We start from the raw sequence: 17,981 nt of genomic DNA on the forward strand, positions 1-17,981 counted from the left end.
GCGTCACTCAGACGCAACGTCACGTGATTCCCGGCAAGTTCGCGCCGGACGGCTCGTTCGGCCCAAAAAGAACTTTTGGCCAGCTTGAGGGGGTCAGGAGGCCCCCCCAAGCTGGCCAAAAGTTCTTTTTGGGCCGAACGAGCCGTCCGGCGCGAACTTGCCAGGAATCACGTGACGTCGGCGTCACGTGATTCCCGGCTCGTTCGCGCCGGACGGCTCGTTCGGCCCAAAAAGAACTTTTGGCCAGCTTGGGGGGGTCAGAGGCCCCCCCAAGCTGGCCAAAAGTTCTTTTTGGGCCGAACGAGCCGTCCGGCGCGAACGAGCCGGGAATCACGTGACGCCGCGTCACTCGACGTGCCACCGACGTCACATGCTTCTCGCCAAGGATTGCAGAAATGACGTCCTCACTCCTCGCTCGATCACCAGGGAGTTGTGGTAAGTCTGGGGGGGGGATTAAGGAGGGTGAGGGGGTTTAAATTTTTTTTTTGCACATATGTACATATACCCAACTCATTGGATTTTTTTTATGTCCATATTGGCCGCAAGTGGGACCCCCTTTCGGACATAAAAAATATGAACATAAAATTTTGCTCTGCACATCCCTAATAAACAGTAAGACATCCAAAATAGTAAGCAAGATTTTAAACTGGAGCTAGGATTGGACAAGAAGTTATATAGAGAATAGAGATTACAGTAATAATAATAATAAAATCTACTGGTTTTTCAGAGGCAGGGGGAAGAGTGAGGAACTCATGGGATTGACTTTCAGTACTCTTTCCCTGTAAGTTATCCTGAGAGAGATATTTTACTATTCTACAGGATGGAGGAGGATAATGAGCTTGGAAGGAACATTTTCTAAGTATTTCTACTACTGCACTGAAGCTCCATTATAGCCATCTACCTCCCATTACTGACTATGAGCCTGATTCATTCTGTGTCTATGGGAGAAACACTTAGGGCCAGATTTTAAAACTTACGCGCGGGCGTAGATTTGAGCACGCAACCCGGCGTGCACAAATCTAACCCGATTTTATAACATGCGTGCGCAGCCGAGTGCATGTTATAAAATCCGGGCTCGGCGCGTGCAAGGTGCACACTTGTGCACCTTGCACGCGCCGAGCCCTAGGGGAGCCCCGATGGCTTTCCGTTCCTTCCGATGCCGCTCTGAAATTGGAGTGCCCTCAAAGGGAACTTTCCTTCCAACCCCCCACCTTCCCCTCCCTTCCTCTACATAACCCACCCCCCAACCTTATCTAAACCCCCTCCTCACCTTTGTTCGTGAAGTTGTGCCTACCTCCGGGCAGGCATAGGTTGCGCGTGCTGGCCAAGTGCCTGTGCTCCCCGCCCATTTTTTCAAGCCCTGAGATATACGCACGTCCCGGGGTTTGCTCGCGTCGCAAGAGGCTCGGCACGCGCAAGAGCGGGTTTTCGGGGTTACGTGTGTAATATACACGATTAACCCTTTTAAAATCCGCCCCTTAGTAAATAGGGCCCTATGGATGAAAAACTGACATTTTTAAAACTTTTTATAATATTGAGAAAAATATGAACGATAGCTGTAACAAGCTCCCTCCTCTTATTTTTTTAAATAATACCCTTAATTTTTTTTTTTTTTTTTAAATCTTCCTCCTTTTGCTTTCTCCTGAGTTTCCTTCCTTCAGCTTCTTTGGGCTTTCAGCTCAATCAAAGTAAGGGATATTTTTCCCTATATTATATCCCCTCCCAACTCACCTAGCCCAGTCGTTATGGTGACAGTCCTTGCCTCAGGGCAATACCACCAGGGTTCAATAAAAAGGCAAGCAATCAAGAAAAAGGCAACTCCCTCCCCACCCTCCTACGCCAAGAGACATCCCTGCAAACTTTCAAGAAAGGAGTCAAAACATGGCTTTTCCGACAGGCCTATCCCGACACAAACCAAATCTAATCTCTCCCCAGCCCCCTCTGTTTGAATTTTCCCCACCCCTTCCTATGTTCCCCTGCTTCCCCCCGCACCACCCATGGATACCCTAGAAGAAACAACATTCCCCCTACGGCTTAATTTATTTTTTGATCATGATCGGGCAATGTGTCCTTATTGTAAGGAATAGTATTTTGTTCTAAGGTTACATCGTTATGGTTTTACTTTTATTTTATTCATTGTACATTGTTTTTGTTTTATTGTTTTATTGTATCACCCACCTGAGTTCTTTGTAAACCGGCATGATGTGCTGCACGAATGTCGGTAAATAAAAGTTAATAAATAAATAAATAAACCTGCTGTCTAGAGGAATATAGGCAATATTGCTGGCTTACACTTGCATACTTTGCAATATTCCATGTTACTTCTGCTCAAGACAAAAAGTAATGAGCACCCTATCTCAACTAAAATTCTAATTTATGGTTATTCATTTTGTTTCTGTTTAAGATACTTCCAAGCAAATGTCTTACAATCCCAAGAGAAATTACATTAGCCACAGGATCACAAATGTATTCATGCACATGCATGGAATCAAACTGGTCCATGTTGACTATGAGGTCATGAGTAACATCAGACACATTGAACTAATTTGAATCCAATGTAAGATGCTAAACTGTGCCTCCTAATACTGTGATGCTATCTTGATTTACCATTGAACTTCATACATTGTTTATCGTGTCATGGGCCATGTGATGGTGTGAATGCATAGAGCTCCAGAACAGTGGTTTCCAAATATTTTTCCATGGGAACCAGTGAAAAAAAAATTCTTCTTCCTTAGGGCCTAGAGGAAGAAAAACATCTCACCCTTTCACGTGTGCATTCCCCAACCCCCATACTGCCCACTGCTCAGTTTTACCACTCCCTTCCTCCCCAGCCTCCACTGCTCATTCTCAGCGCCCCCATCATTCACTGTCTTCAACACTCCTGTTCGAGAGGCTCAGTCACCTTACACCATGTGGTGACTGTACATCATGAGAATAGCACTGAGCGTTAAAACACAATGGGGCGGATTTTCAGAGCCCTGCGCGCCGGTGAGCCTATTTTACATAGGCCTACCGGCGCGCGCAGAGCCCCGGGACTCGCGTAAGTCCCGGGGTTCTCTGAGGGGGGCGTGTCGGGGGCGGGCCCGGTAGTCGCGGCGTTTAGGGGCATGTCGGCAACGTTTTGGGGGCGTGGCTACGGCCCGGGGCGGTCCGGGGGCATGGCCGCGCCCTCCGTACCCGCCCCCAGGTCGCGTCCCGGCGCGCAACAGGCCCGCTGGCGCGCGGGGATTTACTTCTCCCTCCGGGAGGCGTAAATCCCCGGAGAAAGGTAAGGGGGGGTGTAGACAGGGCCGGGCGGGTGGGTTAGGTAGAGGAAGGGAGGGGAAGGTGAGGGGAGGGCGTTAGAGGATTCCCTCCAAGGCCGCTCCGATTTCGGAGCGGCCTTGGAGGGAACGGGGTTAGGCTGCGCAGCTCGGCGCGCGCCGGCTATACAGAATTCATAGCCTTGCGCGCGCCGATCCAGGATTTTAGTGGATACGCGCGGCTCCGCGCGTATCTACTAAAATCCAGCGTACTTTTGCTTGCGCCTGATGCGCCAGCAAAAGTACGCCTATTCGCGTTTTTTGAAAATCTACCCCAATGTGGTTCTCATACTCTTAGCACTGTTTTCATGAGGGCGGCCAAGAGTCCCAAGGGACTCAGCCACATGGAGCAGGAGCACCAGGAATGGTGCTGTAGTCCAGTAACTGATTTGAAAACCACTGCTCTAGAGATTTCTGTTTTATATTTGGCAAGGGAACCCTAGTTGCTCGGTTAAAGTAAGCAGTAAGGATCTATCTTGGTCTGCAAAAGCAATCAGGTTTTAGAAACTCATCTAATAAGCATTTTATTTTCATTGCACAGGTATTATACAACTTGTTCATCTCCTTCACGCACATGCATACTTTTGAAACCATTGAACCTGTGGACATTTTTGCTGGAATTGCTCGTTTCTTCATTGTCGGAATTGGTGGTGTGTTTTTTGGAATCATTTTTGGCTTCATTTCAGCATTCATCACTCGTTTTACAGAGAATATTTCTTCCATTGAACCCCTCCTTGTCTTCATGTTCAGCTATCTGTCATATCTATCTGCTGAAGCACTCTACTTGTCTGGTATTTTGGCGTGAGTAATGGCATCTAATCCTATAAAAACTGAAAAATAAGTAGTGTATAGAAATTAAACAAACGTAAAAGAATAGCACTTCACAAAATAGAAAAGTGAAAGGGATGGGAGCATTACTGCTCTGTAAGAGATGTGCTTCAGGTAAAAAGTTTGTGTCGGGCTTTGTTTTGAGGCCCCACCCCCGCGGGAATTTTGTTTTTCCCACGGTAATGGGTGTTTTTTTGGGGGGGGCCCCGATTTTTGGATTAGTGCGCACTATTGGGAGTTAGTGCACGCTAACTCAAAAATGAATTTTTTCCAAAATTTCGGAAAAAATTCAATCATTTTTCGGTTCTCCCGAACCATTCCAAATTAGGCAATTTCATTGACATTGCCTAATTCGGGAAAAACAATTGCACATCCCTAAAAGTAATTAAACAGTACTTTTTAACAATCTCAAGACTGGTCAACTTGTTCAAGAATATTTCAAATTATTTTTTCAACCAAGTAGAATTAGTTTGATTGTAAGTAATCTGATTAACTTGAAGTCAAGTCATTCATTTCCCAGATATGTCCTTATTAATGCTTACCTATTCAGAATCTTTAACATATATGGTGTTAACTGGCAATTTATGCCTGCTCTGAGTTCTAAGCCTCTGCTTTGACTAGGTATACAACTCCTCTGTAGGGAATTACCTGCAAGTACGTGGTCTGTTTACTACCACTGATTAGTTACTAAGTGATGTTGGTTACATGGAGTGCTGTATGTCATCTTATTACATAACAAAAATAATATGGGCTATTGAAATATTTAATATATAGGGTGTTTTTACTTCTCAAGGGTATGAAAAGCAAATCAAAACACCCTGCATTTTCACAAAACCATACATTTCTCTTTGTGTAGCTGTGTGATTATTTATATCCAGGAGAAAAATAGATCAAACTCTCATTATATAAATGCTATCCAACCCAAAAACAGGTGAAAAAGCTCACATTAACGCCAATACCCATTAGCACCTAAACTGAAAACATTCAGGTGAATTTTCAAAAGGATTTGCACATGTAAATGTAACTACTATTGTAGCAATTTTCAAAACCACTTACATATGTAAAGTGCACTTAACATGAGCAAATCCCATGGACAATTCAATGGTATATATTATAGCAATTTTCAAAAGCCCACTTACTCAAGTAAAGTGCAGTTACTCAAGTAAAACCAGGTTTATTATTAGGGTTGAGGACCCAGCTCGGCTGGGGAACTCCTCACAGGAATAGTCCGGGACTCCAGGGGCAGACTAGAGTAGGGGATCTGCGGCCTATACCAGTCCCCTTCCCCGCAGGTTGAGCCCTTGGCTTCTGGTGGCCGGCAGGACTTGAACAAGGGAGGAGACCTAAGGCCAAAGCTGGACTGGAATCCAGAATGGAGAGGAACAAATTCAGGGGAAGCTGAGCAGGCCTGGGGATGCAGGCTACAGGGCTGGAGACAGAAGTCAGGCAAGACTGAAGAGGCAGGCTGCAGGGCTGCAAGATGATATCAGACAGGGCTGGAGACAGAAGCCAGAGTGGATTTGAGATGCAGGCTGCAGGGCTGGAGATTGATGTCTGCCTGGTGGGCCTGGACCTCAGGCAGGAACCAAGGTCAGGGATGGAACAGTGGAACAAAACAGAGGTTACTGATACTGGCAAGCTTGACACAAGAGGCCTGGGAGCAAGGCTTGAGAGCCAGGGAGCAAGCTTTGAGACAAGAAGGCATAGGGAAGCCACAATGTAAGCTTAGAAACAGGAAGGCTTAGGGAAGCCACAAGGCAGAAGGCTACGGAGAGCCACAAGGTATACAGAGGCGAGGGGCCAAGCAAGGAGCTGAGCAGACTCAATGACAAGGCCCCGAGGGTAGACAGAGGCAGGACTAAATAGGCAGGGAATTGCCGAGTCATGAGGTCACTGAGACTAGAGCTGGAGAGAGGGTAGGCGCAGTTCCCGGAAGACCTCTGGTGATTGGGAGGCTGCGTGACAAGCAGAACCACAATATTTACACGTGTAAATGCTTTTTAAAACCAGGCGCATTGGGATAGGTAATTTATTTAGGATGGTCATCCTCTCTAATTCTTTCCTTAATCGATGAAGGTGAGATTAAGTCACAAGGTTTTACAGCTCTAACCAGTAGCCTGCATTATAAATCCCATTAAAAGAGAGCTGGGATCCAAATTTCAAATCAAGTTCAGTATGAGCAAAGCTAATTCAAACATAAAAATTAGGAACATTTCCAGTTCTTATGTAACCTCCTTGCCTTCCTCTTCTAAAATGTAGGGGCACATTTGGATCCTGCAAGGTATACTAGGTCACTGCAGCACCAGGGCTCTTCAGTGGGAAGAAGCAATAGTTTGGGGACCCACAGAGTTAGGACATAGATACCACACAGGAAGAAACTCACAGTTCACAACAAGGTGTGGTGCTCCAAAGTTAGTGCATACAACTAAACAATCAAAGAATCTATGAACATAAGAGCAGAGGATTCCTTTCAGGACACTTCCTAGGAGTCTTCTAGGCTAGGGGAATCCCTTTTCGGTACCTGAATCGAGCTTGAAGTATTTTCTTCCTCTTCTGAAATCATAGGGTTGAACCGCAGCACAAGATTTGCATCCTTTTCATTCCTGTGGTTGTCCACTGACTATTCACACTGATAAGACTCCCGCTGCTACCTGTCACTCCTGGTGCAGAATCTCTTAAGTTGCAGAATAACGCTCTTGGGGGCCTGATCTGCCTCTTTCACAGATCTGGGGTGCAATCTCCACCGGAAGAAGGAATGTACAGAGTGCTCACTTTCATCAGAGTGTGCAGAGGAAAAAAAATTTCTCTCATTTGGCGTGTCATGTTGTTAGTTGCTTTTCTCATTTTTTAAGCTTTGTTTCTTTTTTAAGTTTTTTTTTGTTTCAGAAAATAATGCACGCTATTTGCAAAACAGCATGCATTATTTAGAAACAGAGCACACTACTTGCAAATAATACGTCGTATTTTCGAAAACCTAAACAAGTTTTAAAAAAGGAAACAAAAAACCCCAAAAGTGTCCGGAGAACCCCCTGTTCCACCCCCGCACCCCCTGCTGTCCCTGGAAGCAGCCATTTTCTCACATAAAGTAATAATTGTTAAAATAAAACTCTGGTCAGAAGCCCTACCCACAAACCATAGCCCCCTCTCCTTTATTGAAACATACACCCCTAGCAGCCAGCCCATCTTAGCCTACCCCTTCTGACTCATCCCCTTCAGGACTCACCAAATCATCCCTGGTGGTCTAATAAGGATCTGGGAGTAACCCCTCTGCTCCCAGATCTGGTGTCCATTATTTTTCAAAATGGCACTAGCTACTCTTTGCCCCTGTCATGTGACAGGAGCTACCAGTGCCATTGAGTAACCCCTGTCACATGATGGGGCAAAGGGCAGCTGGTGCCCCCTATTAGAATACCATGGATGATTTGGTGTCCAGGGAGGAGTTGAGAGGGTAGGCAGGGAAGCTGTTGGGGGGCAGCTATGTTTTAACAAAGGGGAGGGGCTGAAGGTTTGGTATTAGATTTTTGGAGGAAATAGTCACTTGCAAGAGTAGCAGGGAGATGGGAAGGGGGTCTTCAGAGGATGTTTGTTGGGGATATCTGTGTGCACTATTTGCAAATAGTGTGAACAAAAAAATGATAGGAAAAAATACATATATTGTCAATGTTGTTTCAAATGAATGCTCATCCCTAATTAGGAATAAAACACCAGATTCCTACTCAGAGTTGCTTACTAGGGATGTGCTTTTGTTTTAAATGAAAGCTGAAAATGTGACAAAAGAGGCCATTTTTTGTTTGTTACACATGGAATGAAACAAATTGTTCTCTAAAGAAAATATCGGAAATATTTTATTTAATTTGAGGTAGGAAAATTATTGTAAGAAGTCCTTTTGGAGGCCCTCCAAATGCCCCAACTGCCCCAACAGAAGCCTTGAGGCCAGGATTGGACCCAGCCAATGCCCCTCTCTCCCCAGACCCCACCAAACTTCCTTCTGCCACAAAAATAGATCCAGGTCTGCACCCAGGCCTACTTGGCTGGGCCTAGCCGGGCCAAACTGGGGCTTGGTTGGGCCTCTCCAATGCCCCTCCATCATTTACCCAGCCCCAATTTCCCCAACTATTGAGGATCCAGGGCTTCTAAAGAGCAGGAGTGATGCCCACTTACTCCTTTTCCATTGCAGTGTAGAAATGGAGGTGTCAGCCTTCCTGAGTACTTCAGCACCTGTCGCCATGTTGTATGGCTGTACATTTGTATAGTCATAGAACATGGCACCGGCCACACTGAGTCTCACTTCAGGAAATACTTGACATAGAAATACAGTGATAATATTTTCTGCATCACTGTTCTGTATTTAACACACTGGGCTAGATGTATTAAAGGTTTTATTTTTCCCACGTTGTGACTAAAGGAAAGTAATATTAATACATCTGGCCTTCTATGCCTTCTATGCCTTCTTAGCTTTGTGTTTTAATGCTAAGTAGGGGTGTGCATTCGTTTGCAACGTATTGGCAATCTGCAACGAATAGGGCCATATTCGTTGTATTCGTGGGGAAGCGAAACGCGATTCCCATGAATACAACGAATCTTCACTGAATTATTTGGCCATCTAAAGGAGCAAATTTAAACAAACCCCTACCCTTCTGACCCCCCCAAGACTTGCCAAAACTCCATGGTGGTCCAGCGGGGGTCCGGGAGCCATCTACTGCACTCACACCATCGGCTGCCGGTATTCAAAATGGTGCCGATAGCCTTTGACCTTACTATGTCACAGGAGCTACCAGTGCCATTGGTCAGCCCCTGTCACATGGCCATCAGCGCCATCTTGTGCTCCTACCATGTGGCAGGGCCTGACCAATGGCACCGACAGCCCCTGTGACATAGCAAGGGCAAAGGCTATCGGTGCCATTTTGATTACTGGCAGCCGACGGCCCGAGTGCAGGAGATCGCTCCCGGACCCCCGCTGGACCACCAGGGACTTTTGGCAAGTTTGGGGGGACCCTGCTGACCCCCACAAGACTTGTCAAAAGTCTTGGGAGGTCAGGAGGGTGGGGGGTTGTAGTTAATTAAATTTTAGCCGGGAAACAAATAAGAATGGAACGCATGAACGGATCGGGGGCTCCCCTTGCCGAATGCAACATATCTGCTCCCCGACGAATACGAATACCGAATGTAACGTATGCGGTCCCTCTGCACATCCCTAATGCTAAAGATGAGCTAATCAAGCTTATAATAAAACCTTCTCTCCCTAAAAGGATGACAGCTTGTGCAATGACCATGAAGAAATATGTGGAAGAAAATGTATCTCAGAATTCCAATGCTACAATAAAGTATGTTATGAAGATGCTGAGTAGCGTCAGTGAAACACTGATCTTTATCTTCATGGGAGTGTCAACGGTTGGAAAAAACCATGAATGGAACTGGGCCTTTGTGTGCTTCACCCTGCTCTTCTGCTTGATATGGCGTACATTAAGTAAGAGATAGACCTTTTAATATCTTAATTCTATCTGCACAAACTAGCATACATTTTTATGCAATCCTTTTATTAGACTTGGTTCAATTAGAAGAGAGGCTTATCGGATGGTAAAATGTCTGTTAATGCCCCTCCTCTCTCCCTTAACAGTTTGGTCTGCAAGTGGGAGGAGTTAATGAATGAGGGTCTGCTAGCATGGAATGCGGTGGAGTAATGCACACTAACGTCAAAAATGACTACATCTATTTTCTGTGCGTTATACCCGCGTTAGTGAGGAAAATGCTTTTGAGAGAGTGAGTGCCTCTGTATAGAGACAATGTACAAATCAACTCCTCTTGTTGGTAACTTTCATTGTTTCAAATGATAGACATTTATCAGTCATATTCAATTTGCAGTTAATTCCTCTGACTGTGTATGTAAAACCAGCCCCCTAAACCCACCCCGAGTTCAAAGTGTCCCCTCTTACAATGGTGTGTATTTAGTCTCATATTGTCTCTCTCTCTCTTGCATTAAAAATAGGGGTTTGTTGAGTTCTAAATTGGTGAATGATTTGGAGGTGGGAGGGAAGGAAGGGGCAATGCATCTTGAATGTTTTGCTTTTACGTGTACTTTATCAATGGTGCAGCACAATATGTCATCATAAAAGTAAATTATATGCTGATGTCTTTATAATTATATATATATAAAAAAGGCTTCTGTCGAATCTGTCTATGGCCACCAGGGGGCACTCTAAACAGTGGAAGGTGCACTGCGCAAAGACAATATTCTCTGTCTGCAAAGCCCTGGGAGATTGGAAGGCAGGTCGCGGGACCAAGGGATAATAAGGAAGATGCCCCGTGCTATGGGAAGAAAAGTCATGTATCATAGGCAGGTAGCAGGGACAAAGAGGCAGCAAAATGTAGTTTATGGAGAGGTTCTCTGAATATTAATATGCTTTCTTTTAAATAGTCATTGAAATGAAAAAAATATTTATTTTTTTCACTTTTGTTTGATTTTAAGATTTTTAATGAGTCATGCACCAGATATAAAAGGTGTGTTGTGATTCTGCACTTAGAACACCGAGAATATATCAGTTTTTCAGTCCTTTATCATTTCACAACAGTGTGGGCAGTGATTCGTAGATAAGAGTAGCACAAAAAGGCTTGCAGGCACAATGCAAACAGGTGTGCCTTATTTGTTTGGTACTGCAAGTTTCAACTTCTGTGCCACAGTATCTTAAAAACTGGCAGTAATCACAAAAGGTTTAATTTGCTTTTCTGGGACAGACACATTTCTGACACAGATATTTGTCAGCTGCTTTGAGTAAAAATAACCACATCATATGTTAAAAAAACATGACTCAGAGCTCCTGTGTTGCCTGAGAAAATTAAAAAGTCCCTTTATGTGGCTATTTTTACTGGCTTCCACTCACAGTCATGTACTATCAGTGCCATATTGGCTTTCTCATTTTGATTTCTGCAAAATATTTATGGTGGGTGGGTTCTATATGGGAATTTGATCTACTTTTGGGAAGATGCACATACAATCACTGCTGAGCAGATTAGATGGGCCTCTTTGGTTATTATCTGCCAATATTTACTATGTTACTATGTTATCTAAAATCATCCATTGTACCTGGACTGGAGGGTGGCCAATGTAACCCCAATATTTAAAAAGGGCTCCAGGGCGATCCGGGAAACTATAGACCAGTGAGCCTGACTTCAGTGTTGGGAAAAATAGTGGAAACTATTCTAAAAATAAAATCACAGAACATATAGATAGACATGGTTAATGGTGTAACCGTCTTAATTTAGTCAGGAAAGAGGTCCAGACAACTGATCCGTAAAGATAGACTTTTATTGCCAGCAAGATGCAGCTAAGACAAAGGCTTAGAACAAACTGCATGCCACTCCCCGTGGGGAGTAGACTTTTATACATTCTTTCAAGTAGGTGTAGCTTATAATCAGACTATTGCACACGTCATTTAACAGACATGATAATGATGGACATTTTATAGCAGCAATCTTATTAATATAGTACAAAATATTATTACAAAATGGTAGTGCGTTTCACTGAATGTCAGTACGTAAGTGCGTAATGCATGCCATTGCGTATCAAATGTTAGTACATTTAAAATGGCTGTGCGTTTCAATGCGTTTCAATGCTGGCGTTGTTAATCAGAGATTTTCAGTTTTTCTCATTCAACGATTGTTCATAGGAATCTGAGCTCCTACATTCCCCCCTTTGATACTTCAACTTCTTTAGAAGGCGTAAGTATCACATATCATGAGGTAGCTGAAAAGACAAACAATAATTAGTACCATAATTATTTTATGTGGACCCTAATATTCTGTTAGGATGTTGGTTACTTCACCGGGGTTGAGACGAGGGGTCCCTAGAGGAGCACCCCCCTTTGTATCTGGACTTAACCCTAACAAGAATGGTGGTCCTTGTAAACTCTTAAATCTCGTAATACGCCAGTTGGTGAAGGAATACTATACCATATTAATTCTACAAAAGTCATGATAGGAGGACCTTCCATTGCCACATTCACCTTTGATTCTTGTGAAGCAATTGATAAACATCCCAAAGCTGTTAAATGCGGATCAGCTTCTTGGAAAGCAGAATATGTATTCAACCATAAATATCTTTGCCCATATGATCGAGGGCATAACCCTACTAATTGGTTGCCATGTGCAGGAAATATTCAATTTACTGGATGGAAATTAGTATGTGACTATACAGGAGGAGGATATTCAGGTTGCTCAGGATTAGGTAGATTGAAAAGAGGAACTGGTAACATTATCTTCCTTGACTGGATTATAAGGACTGAAGGATCCCCTTGGCAAGCAACATGGGGCTTTGGAATCGATGGAACAGGAGAAGATCCTAAAACTTACATCACAATCACACAATGAAGAGAAAAACAATATCCTATTATATATCAAACTACAATAGTTGGATAACAATCATTCTTTGATGAAGTATCTCACCTCAATGAAATGCTTAAGAAACATACTACTTCTCATCAAGCAAAGAACATGTTCATAAACTTAGCTGAAAATATAGCCCTTTCTTTAGGGGTGAAGAATTGTTTTGTATGTGGAGGTACAAATATCGGTGAAAAATGGCCTTGGGAAGCTAAAGAAATCGTCCAATCTGATTGGGATGCTTTGAATCTTACCATAGCATATAATCGAAAGAACAAACCTTATGAATGGGCCCTTCAGACTGATGTTATTGGAAGACAATGTTTATCTCGTGAATACTCCAATGCTTATACTACATCAGTTGGCAACTCACCGTGTACAGGAGTTCTTACAGTTTCAGCAAATAATTATAAATGGTGGCAAACTGAGAATCATACCATACCTACTTCATTCTGGACTGAACCAATCTTAAATGCTACATGGGAAGCAGCTGGAAAATCATCAACACAATTTATAGCCCCAGATGGATATTACTTTGTATGTGGACGAAAAGCGTATGAACAATTACCTTCAAAGTGGTATGGAACATGTTTTGTAGCATCAATACACCCTAGTTTCTTTCTTTTACCACTTACAGTAGGTGAAACATTAGGTATTCCTATATATATATCAATGAAACCAAATAGACGATGAAGAAATACTAAAGTTTCAATTGGTGATTGGACTGACAAAGATTGGCCACCATAACGCATTGTACAATATTATGGACCAGCAACATGGGCTGAATATGGTTCATATGGATATAGAACACCCATCTACATGTTAAATTGCATCATCAGACTTCAAGCAATACTTAAACTCCTTACCAATGACTCAGCAATGGCCCTTAATATTTTGGCCAAACAAAACATGAAACTCATCACTGCCGTGTATCAAAATCGATTAGCACTAGATTATCTTCTAGCTCAAGAAGGCGGAGTATGTGGAAAATTTAATCTCTCTAATTGTTGTTTACAGCGCCGTATGACATAGTGAGGGCAAAGGTAGCGCCGGCGCCATTTTGAAGATTGGCAATACGGCCCGCGTGCAGGAGGTCGCTCCCGGACCCCCGCTGGACTTTTGGCAAGTCTTGTGGGAGTCAGGAGGCCCCCCCCAAGCTGGCCAAAAGTCCCTGGGGGTCCAGCGGGGGTCCGGGGGCGATCTCCAGCAGGCGTGACGTCGGGAGCCAGGAAACAAAATGGCGCCGGCGGTACCTTTGCCCTGCCACATGATAAGGGCAAAGGGCCACCGGCGCCATTTCTCAACGCAGCCGTAGCCAGAGAGAGAGAGGGAGATCGCGTCGGGAACCCCCAATGGACCCCAGGTAATTTAAAACATTTTTGGGGGGGGTTCGGGAGGGTGGGGGATTTCTTTTAAAGGTTCGGGGTGGGTTTTAGGGTTTTTTTGGTGTGCCGGTTTTCCCGCCCTCCCCCGATATACAATTTTTAACGATTTTTTAAAACAAAAAAAACCGACGATAAGATTTCCCTCCCCCCCAGCCAAAATCAATCGTTAAGACGATCGATCAAACGATTCACACCTCTACCAAAAAGAGGTGCTAGGGACGCTAGGATGGTATTTTTTTTTAACAATGACCACGCCTCTTGCACACTTTTTACCTTTGTAGCTGCTCCTTTCAGTTTTTTTTCTATTTTTCTCATTTTATGAAAGTTTCCCCTTTGAAAGTTTAGCGCGAGAGCCATGGATTTGTTTACTGACCCCTTTCCAGTCATTAATTCAAATTTGATCATATTATGATCACTATTGCCATGCGGCCCCCCACCACCATTACCATTCTCACCAAATCATGTGCTGCACTTAGATCTAAAATTGCTCACTCTCTTGTCAGTTCCTGAACCAATTGCTCCATAAAATTGTCATTTATTCCATCCAGGAACTTTATCTCTCTAGCATTTCCTGATGATACATTTACCCAGTCAATATTGGGGTAATTGAAATCTCCCATTATTACCACACGCGCACTACCAATTTGGTTAGCTTCCCTAATTTCTCTTAGCATTTCACTGTCAGTCTCATCATCTTGACTAGGTGGATGGTAGTATACCCCTATCACTATAGTCTTCCCCAACACACAAGGAATTTCTACCCATAAAGATTCAATTGTGCATTTAGTCTCGTGCAGAATGTTTATCCTGTTGGACTCTATGCCATCCCGGACATAAAGCACCACACCGCATCCCGGGTGCTCCTCTCTGTCATTGCAATATAATTTGTACCCCGGTATAGCCTGTCCCATTGGTAATCCTCCTTCCACCATGTCTCTGAGATGCCAATTAAGTCTATGTCATCATTCACTACTATACATTCTAATTCTCCCATCTTACTTCTTAGATTTCTGGCATTAGCATACAAACATTTGTTGTTTGTATTTTCATTCTGCTTGTTAATTGATAGGGATGTTAGGATTTTTTAGCTCAGGTGAGTTTTTAGTTACAGGCACTTGGACTATTTTTCTAATTATTGGAACCTCACTGTCGGGATGCCCTAATTCTAATGCATCATTAATATCCTTTGAAGACTCCTCCCTCCGAACCATGTGCTGCTGAGCGACTGTCGGCTTTGCTCTAGTTTAAAAGCTGCTCTATCTCCTTTTTAAAGGTTAGCACCAGCAGTCTCTCTCTCAACTTAGTTTTTGGCTACTTGTCAGGTTCTTATGGCCTGGATTGGCCACTTGATGGACCCGTGGTCTGACCCAGTATGGCATATTCTTTCTCTCTCTCACCAGTTATTATAAACATACCCCTTTTTCTTACCACTATGCAAAATTATAGCATTTTAATGAATCTAGGGCTTTGTTGGGATATTCAGAGGCACAGTGACACAGCTGAATATAGCTATTTCACTTTAAGACTGCTCTACATAACATAATAACATAGTAATGATGGCAGAAAAAAAAACAAATGGTGCATCTAGTCTGCCCAGCAGGTTTCTTATGCTAGAAACTTCCGCTCCATCCAGGTTACCCCCAAGGCTTATGTTAAGGGTAGCAATATTTACAATCCAAACCAAGCGACTGTCAAACTCATTACAAAATTATTGCTAGCAGCATTCATACAGGGTGAGCAGCCTTCATGATAATTTAGACAATGCTGCTTGAACGTATTCTGCTTTTGGATGGCCGCAGAAGCAGTCCTATGCTTTATCCCTAATGTCTGCATATAAGCCCCTTGACCATAATAGTCAAGGCCCACGATGGCTGTCACCTGAATTCAAATCCTCTTATCCATCTAAATGGCTTTTGAATATCAACCTCTCGATAACTTGTCTGGCTAACTTAACTCTGCCCTGAAATGTTCTCAGAATGCCTCCAAGTTATCTAGATAAATTTTATATGGCCAACAACTTATCCGGGTAACAGAGGTGGCTAACCACAGTGGGGATTTTCAAATCCTGCCATTTGTACGGCTACATGTGAACTCAGCCTCACAAATTACGCTGAATATAGGCTTCTAAGAATCAACTTTCAACCTAATCGACTACATAGTCTGGCTTTGCAACTGCGGGAGAAACAAAGGTGGAAAATTAAACAAACCCCCTACCCCAGTCCAATGCTGAAAGTCAGATAATATCCTAAAATTGTTATACTTGTAAAAACCGCATGGTAAAAGGTTTTTTTGTATGTATTTATGTCTTTAACAATACAGTTTATTTTTATTTAATCAATATACCAACGGTAGTGTGTTTTGCTCTCTCTCACAGGTGTATTTGGGCTCTTCTATATTATTAACCATTTCCGGACATACCCCTTCACAGTGAAAGATCAGTTTGTTATTGCCTACAGTGGTCTCCGAGGAGCCAGCAGCTTCTCTCTTGTATTTTTGCTACCTATTTCCATCGTTCCCCAAAAGAAAATGTTCATTACCTCTACCATTGTGGTTATATATTTTACTGTATTCATTAAGGTAAGCACTTTTTCCTCCAAACGATTTCTGTTATTGTCTTATGGCTCTTCCTGCTGTCTCTAAGGGGTTCATTTTCAAACTGCCTGCAGAAGTGCAAAGTCTGTGGATACGTTTTTCCCTCGATGGATTTTATCCCAATTTTCAAAGGGAAATCTTTCCCTTTGAAAATTTTCAGAGAAAGAACTCGCACAATTCTGCACCTTGTTATCGTGCGGATACTTTTTTCAATTAAATCAAGATTCCTACTTCTGCAAACGCAAAAGTACATGTGACATTTCAATCCTCACCCCCTACCTTGTCTCCCCCATTCCCGCCAGACATTGCATCGTCTTCACCTGAATCGTGTTCGTGTTCAATGTAGGTGAAATTATGGATGTATCGGGACTATAAAGCATGCTTTTAGCTGCGTACAGGGTAGGCTATTTTCCAAAAACCCATTTTCAATGGTAAATCATTGTTTAACCTGCAGACATGGCTTAGAAAATTGCCCTGTTTAAAGGTATATAAATTTAGTGTTCAATGTTACAAGAGGAACTATTGTTTGTTCTAACCCATAGCATTGCAAAACCACTCCTGCAGTCATACTGGTAGTGGCTAGCACCGAATGTTTGCTTTACTTTTATCAATTCTGCCCACATCATTCAGCATGAAATGCTATTAATACAGCAGGATCAGAGCCCCTGCATCGGCTACAGTGAGTCAGTCCTATTTTCAAAATGTTGATGCAAGTATAGCAAAGGAAACGTAGAGCCTTAAAGATGTTGGTTTCCCTGATATATCAGGTAGAACTCAGTTTCAGTCACTCCAGACCTTAGATCTCTTTTTCATCAGTCTGAAGCTGAAAAGACTTGAGGGCTATCTGTGGCGTTGCAAATAATTTTTCCAGAAATGTTATGCAGTTTTGCTATTTGATTTTTTTTTTTTTAAAGGGAAAACAGCACATTTCCATGTATGCAATGGGTTAAACCAGGATTTGATCAGCCTGTTTTTAGAAGTGGAGCTTAACGGTCTCCCTGAATTGGCGGATTCCCGATGACGACCGGCCCGGGGATTCGCCCGCCCAGGCCTGCCCAGGAGATACCACGTGGTCTGCCGAGCAAGGTTCTGTCACAGCCGCGCTCGGCAGACCACGTGACTAGAGTGACCGGCCCACCGGGGGATGCCGATCCCCCGATAGGGCAATCTGCCCCTATCTCCCTGACAGCATCTGGGTTTCCAGAGTCATTATAGCTCTAATCCTGCTGCTTCTGTTGCGCTCCCCATCCGCACCCGGCCTGCGCACGGGCCTGCTTACCTCGCTAGCTCCTCTGCAGGTCACGGGTCGGCATCCCCAGTGGCAGCGTCGAGCTCCTCTAGGCCTCGGCGTCCCGTGGTGGCAGTTGCCGGGCCTTCCATTGTGCACCAGGCCTCACGCCGGAGGTTGGCGCCTCCAGTGGCATTGACCACGCCCCTACAAGCACGCGCACGGACCACCGGCCTCTTGTAGGGCCAGAAGCAGTTCCTAGCTCCGCGG

The 17,981-nt window shown here is 43.8% G+C and overlaps 1 protein-coding gene across 1 annotated transcript in view; it reads left to right on the forward strand.

Annotated features, from left to right (window-relative positions):
- The window catches only part of SLC9A4 (solute carrier family 9 member A4), a 117,741-nt gene that overhangs the window by 30,564 nt on the left and 69,196 nt on the right, over nucleotides 1–17,981 (forward strand). The window contains 3 exon segments of the mRNA XM_029604833.1: nucleotides 3,844–4,103; nucleotides 9,380–9,597; nucleotides 16,266–16,468. Of these exon segments, the coding sequence (XP_029460693.1) occupies nucleotides 3,844–4,103; nucleotides 9,380–9,597; nucleotides 16,266–16,468 (681 nt within the window).

This window comes from Rhinatrema bivittatum, chromosome 5 (genome assembly GCF_901001135.1).
Source record: "Rhinatrema bivittatum chromosome 5, aRhiBiv1.1, whole genome shotgun sequence".
Classification (NCBI taxonomy): Eukaryota; Metazoa; Chordata; class Amphibia; order Gymnophiona; family Rhinatrematidae; genus Rhinatrema; species Rhinatrema bivittatum.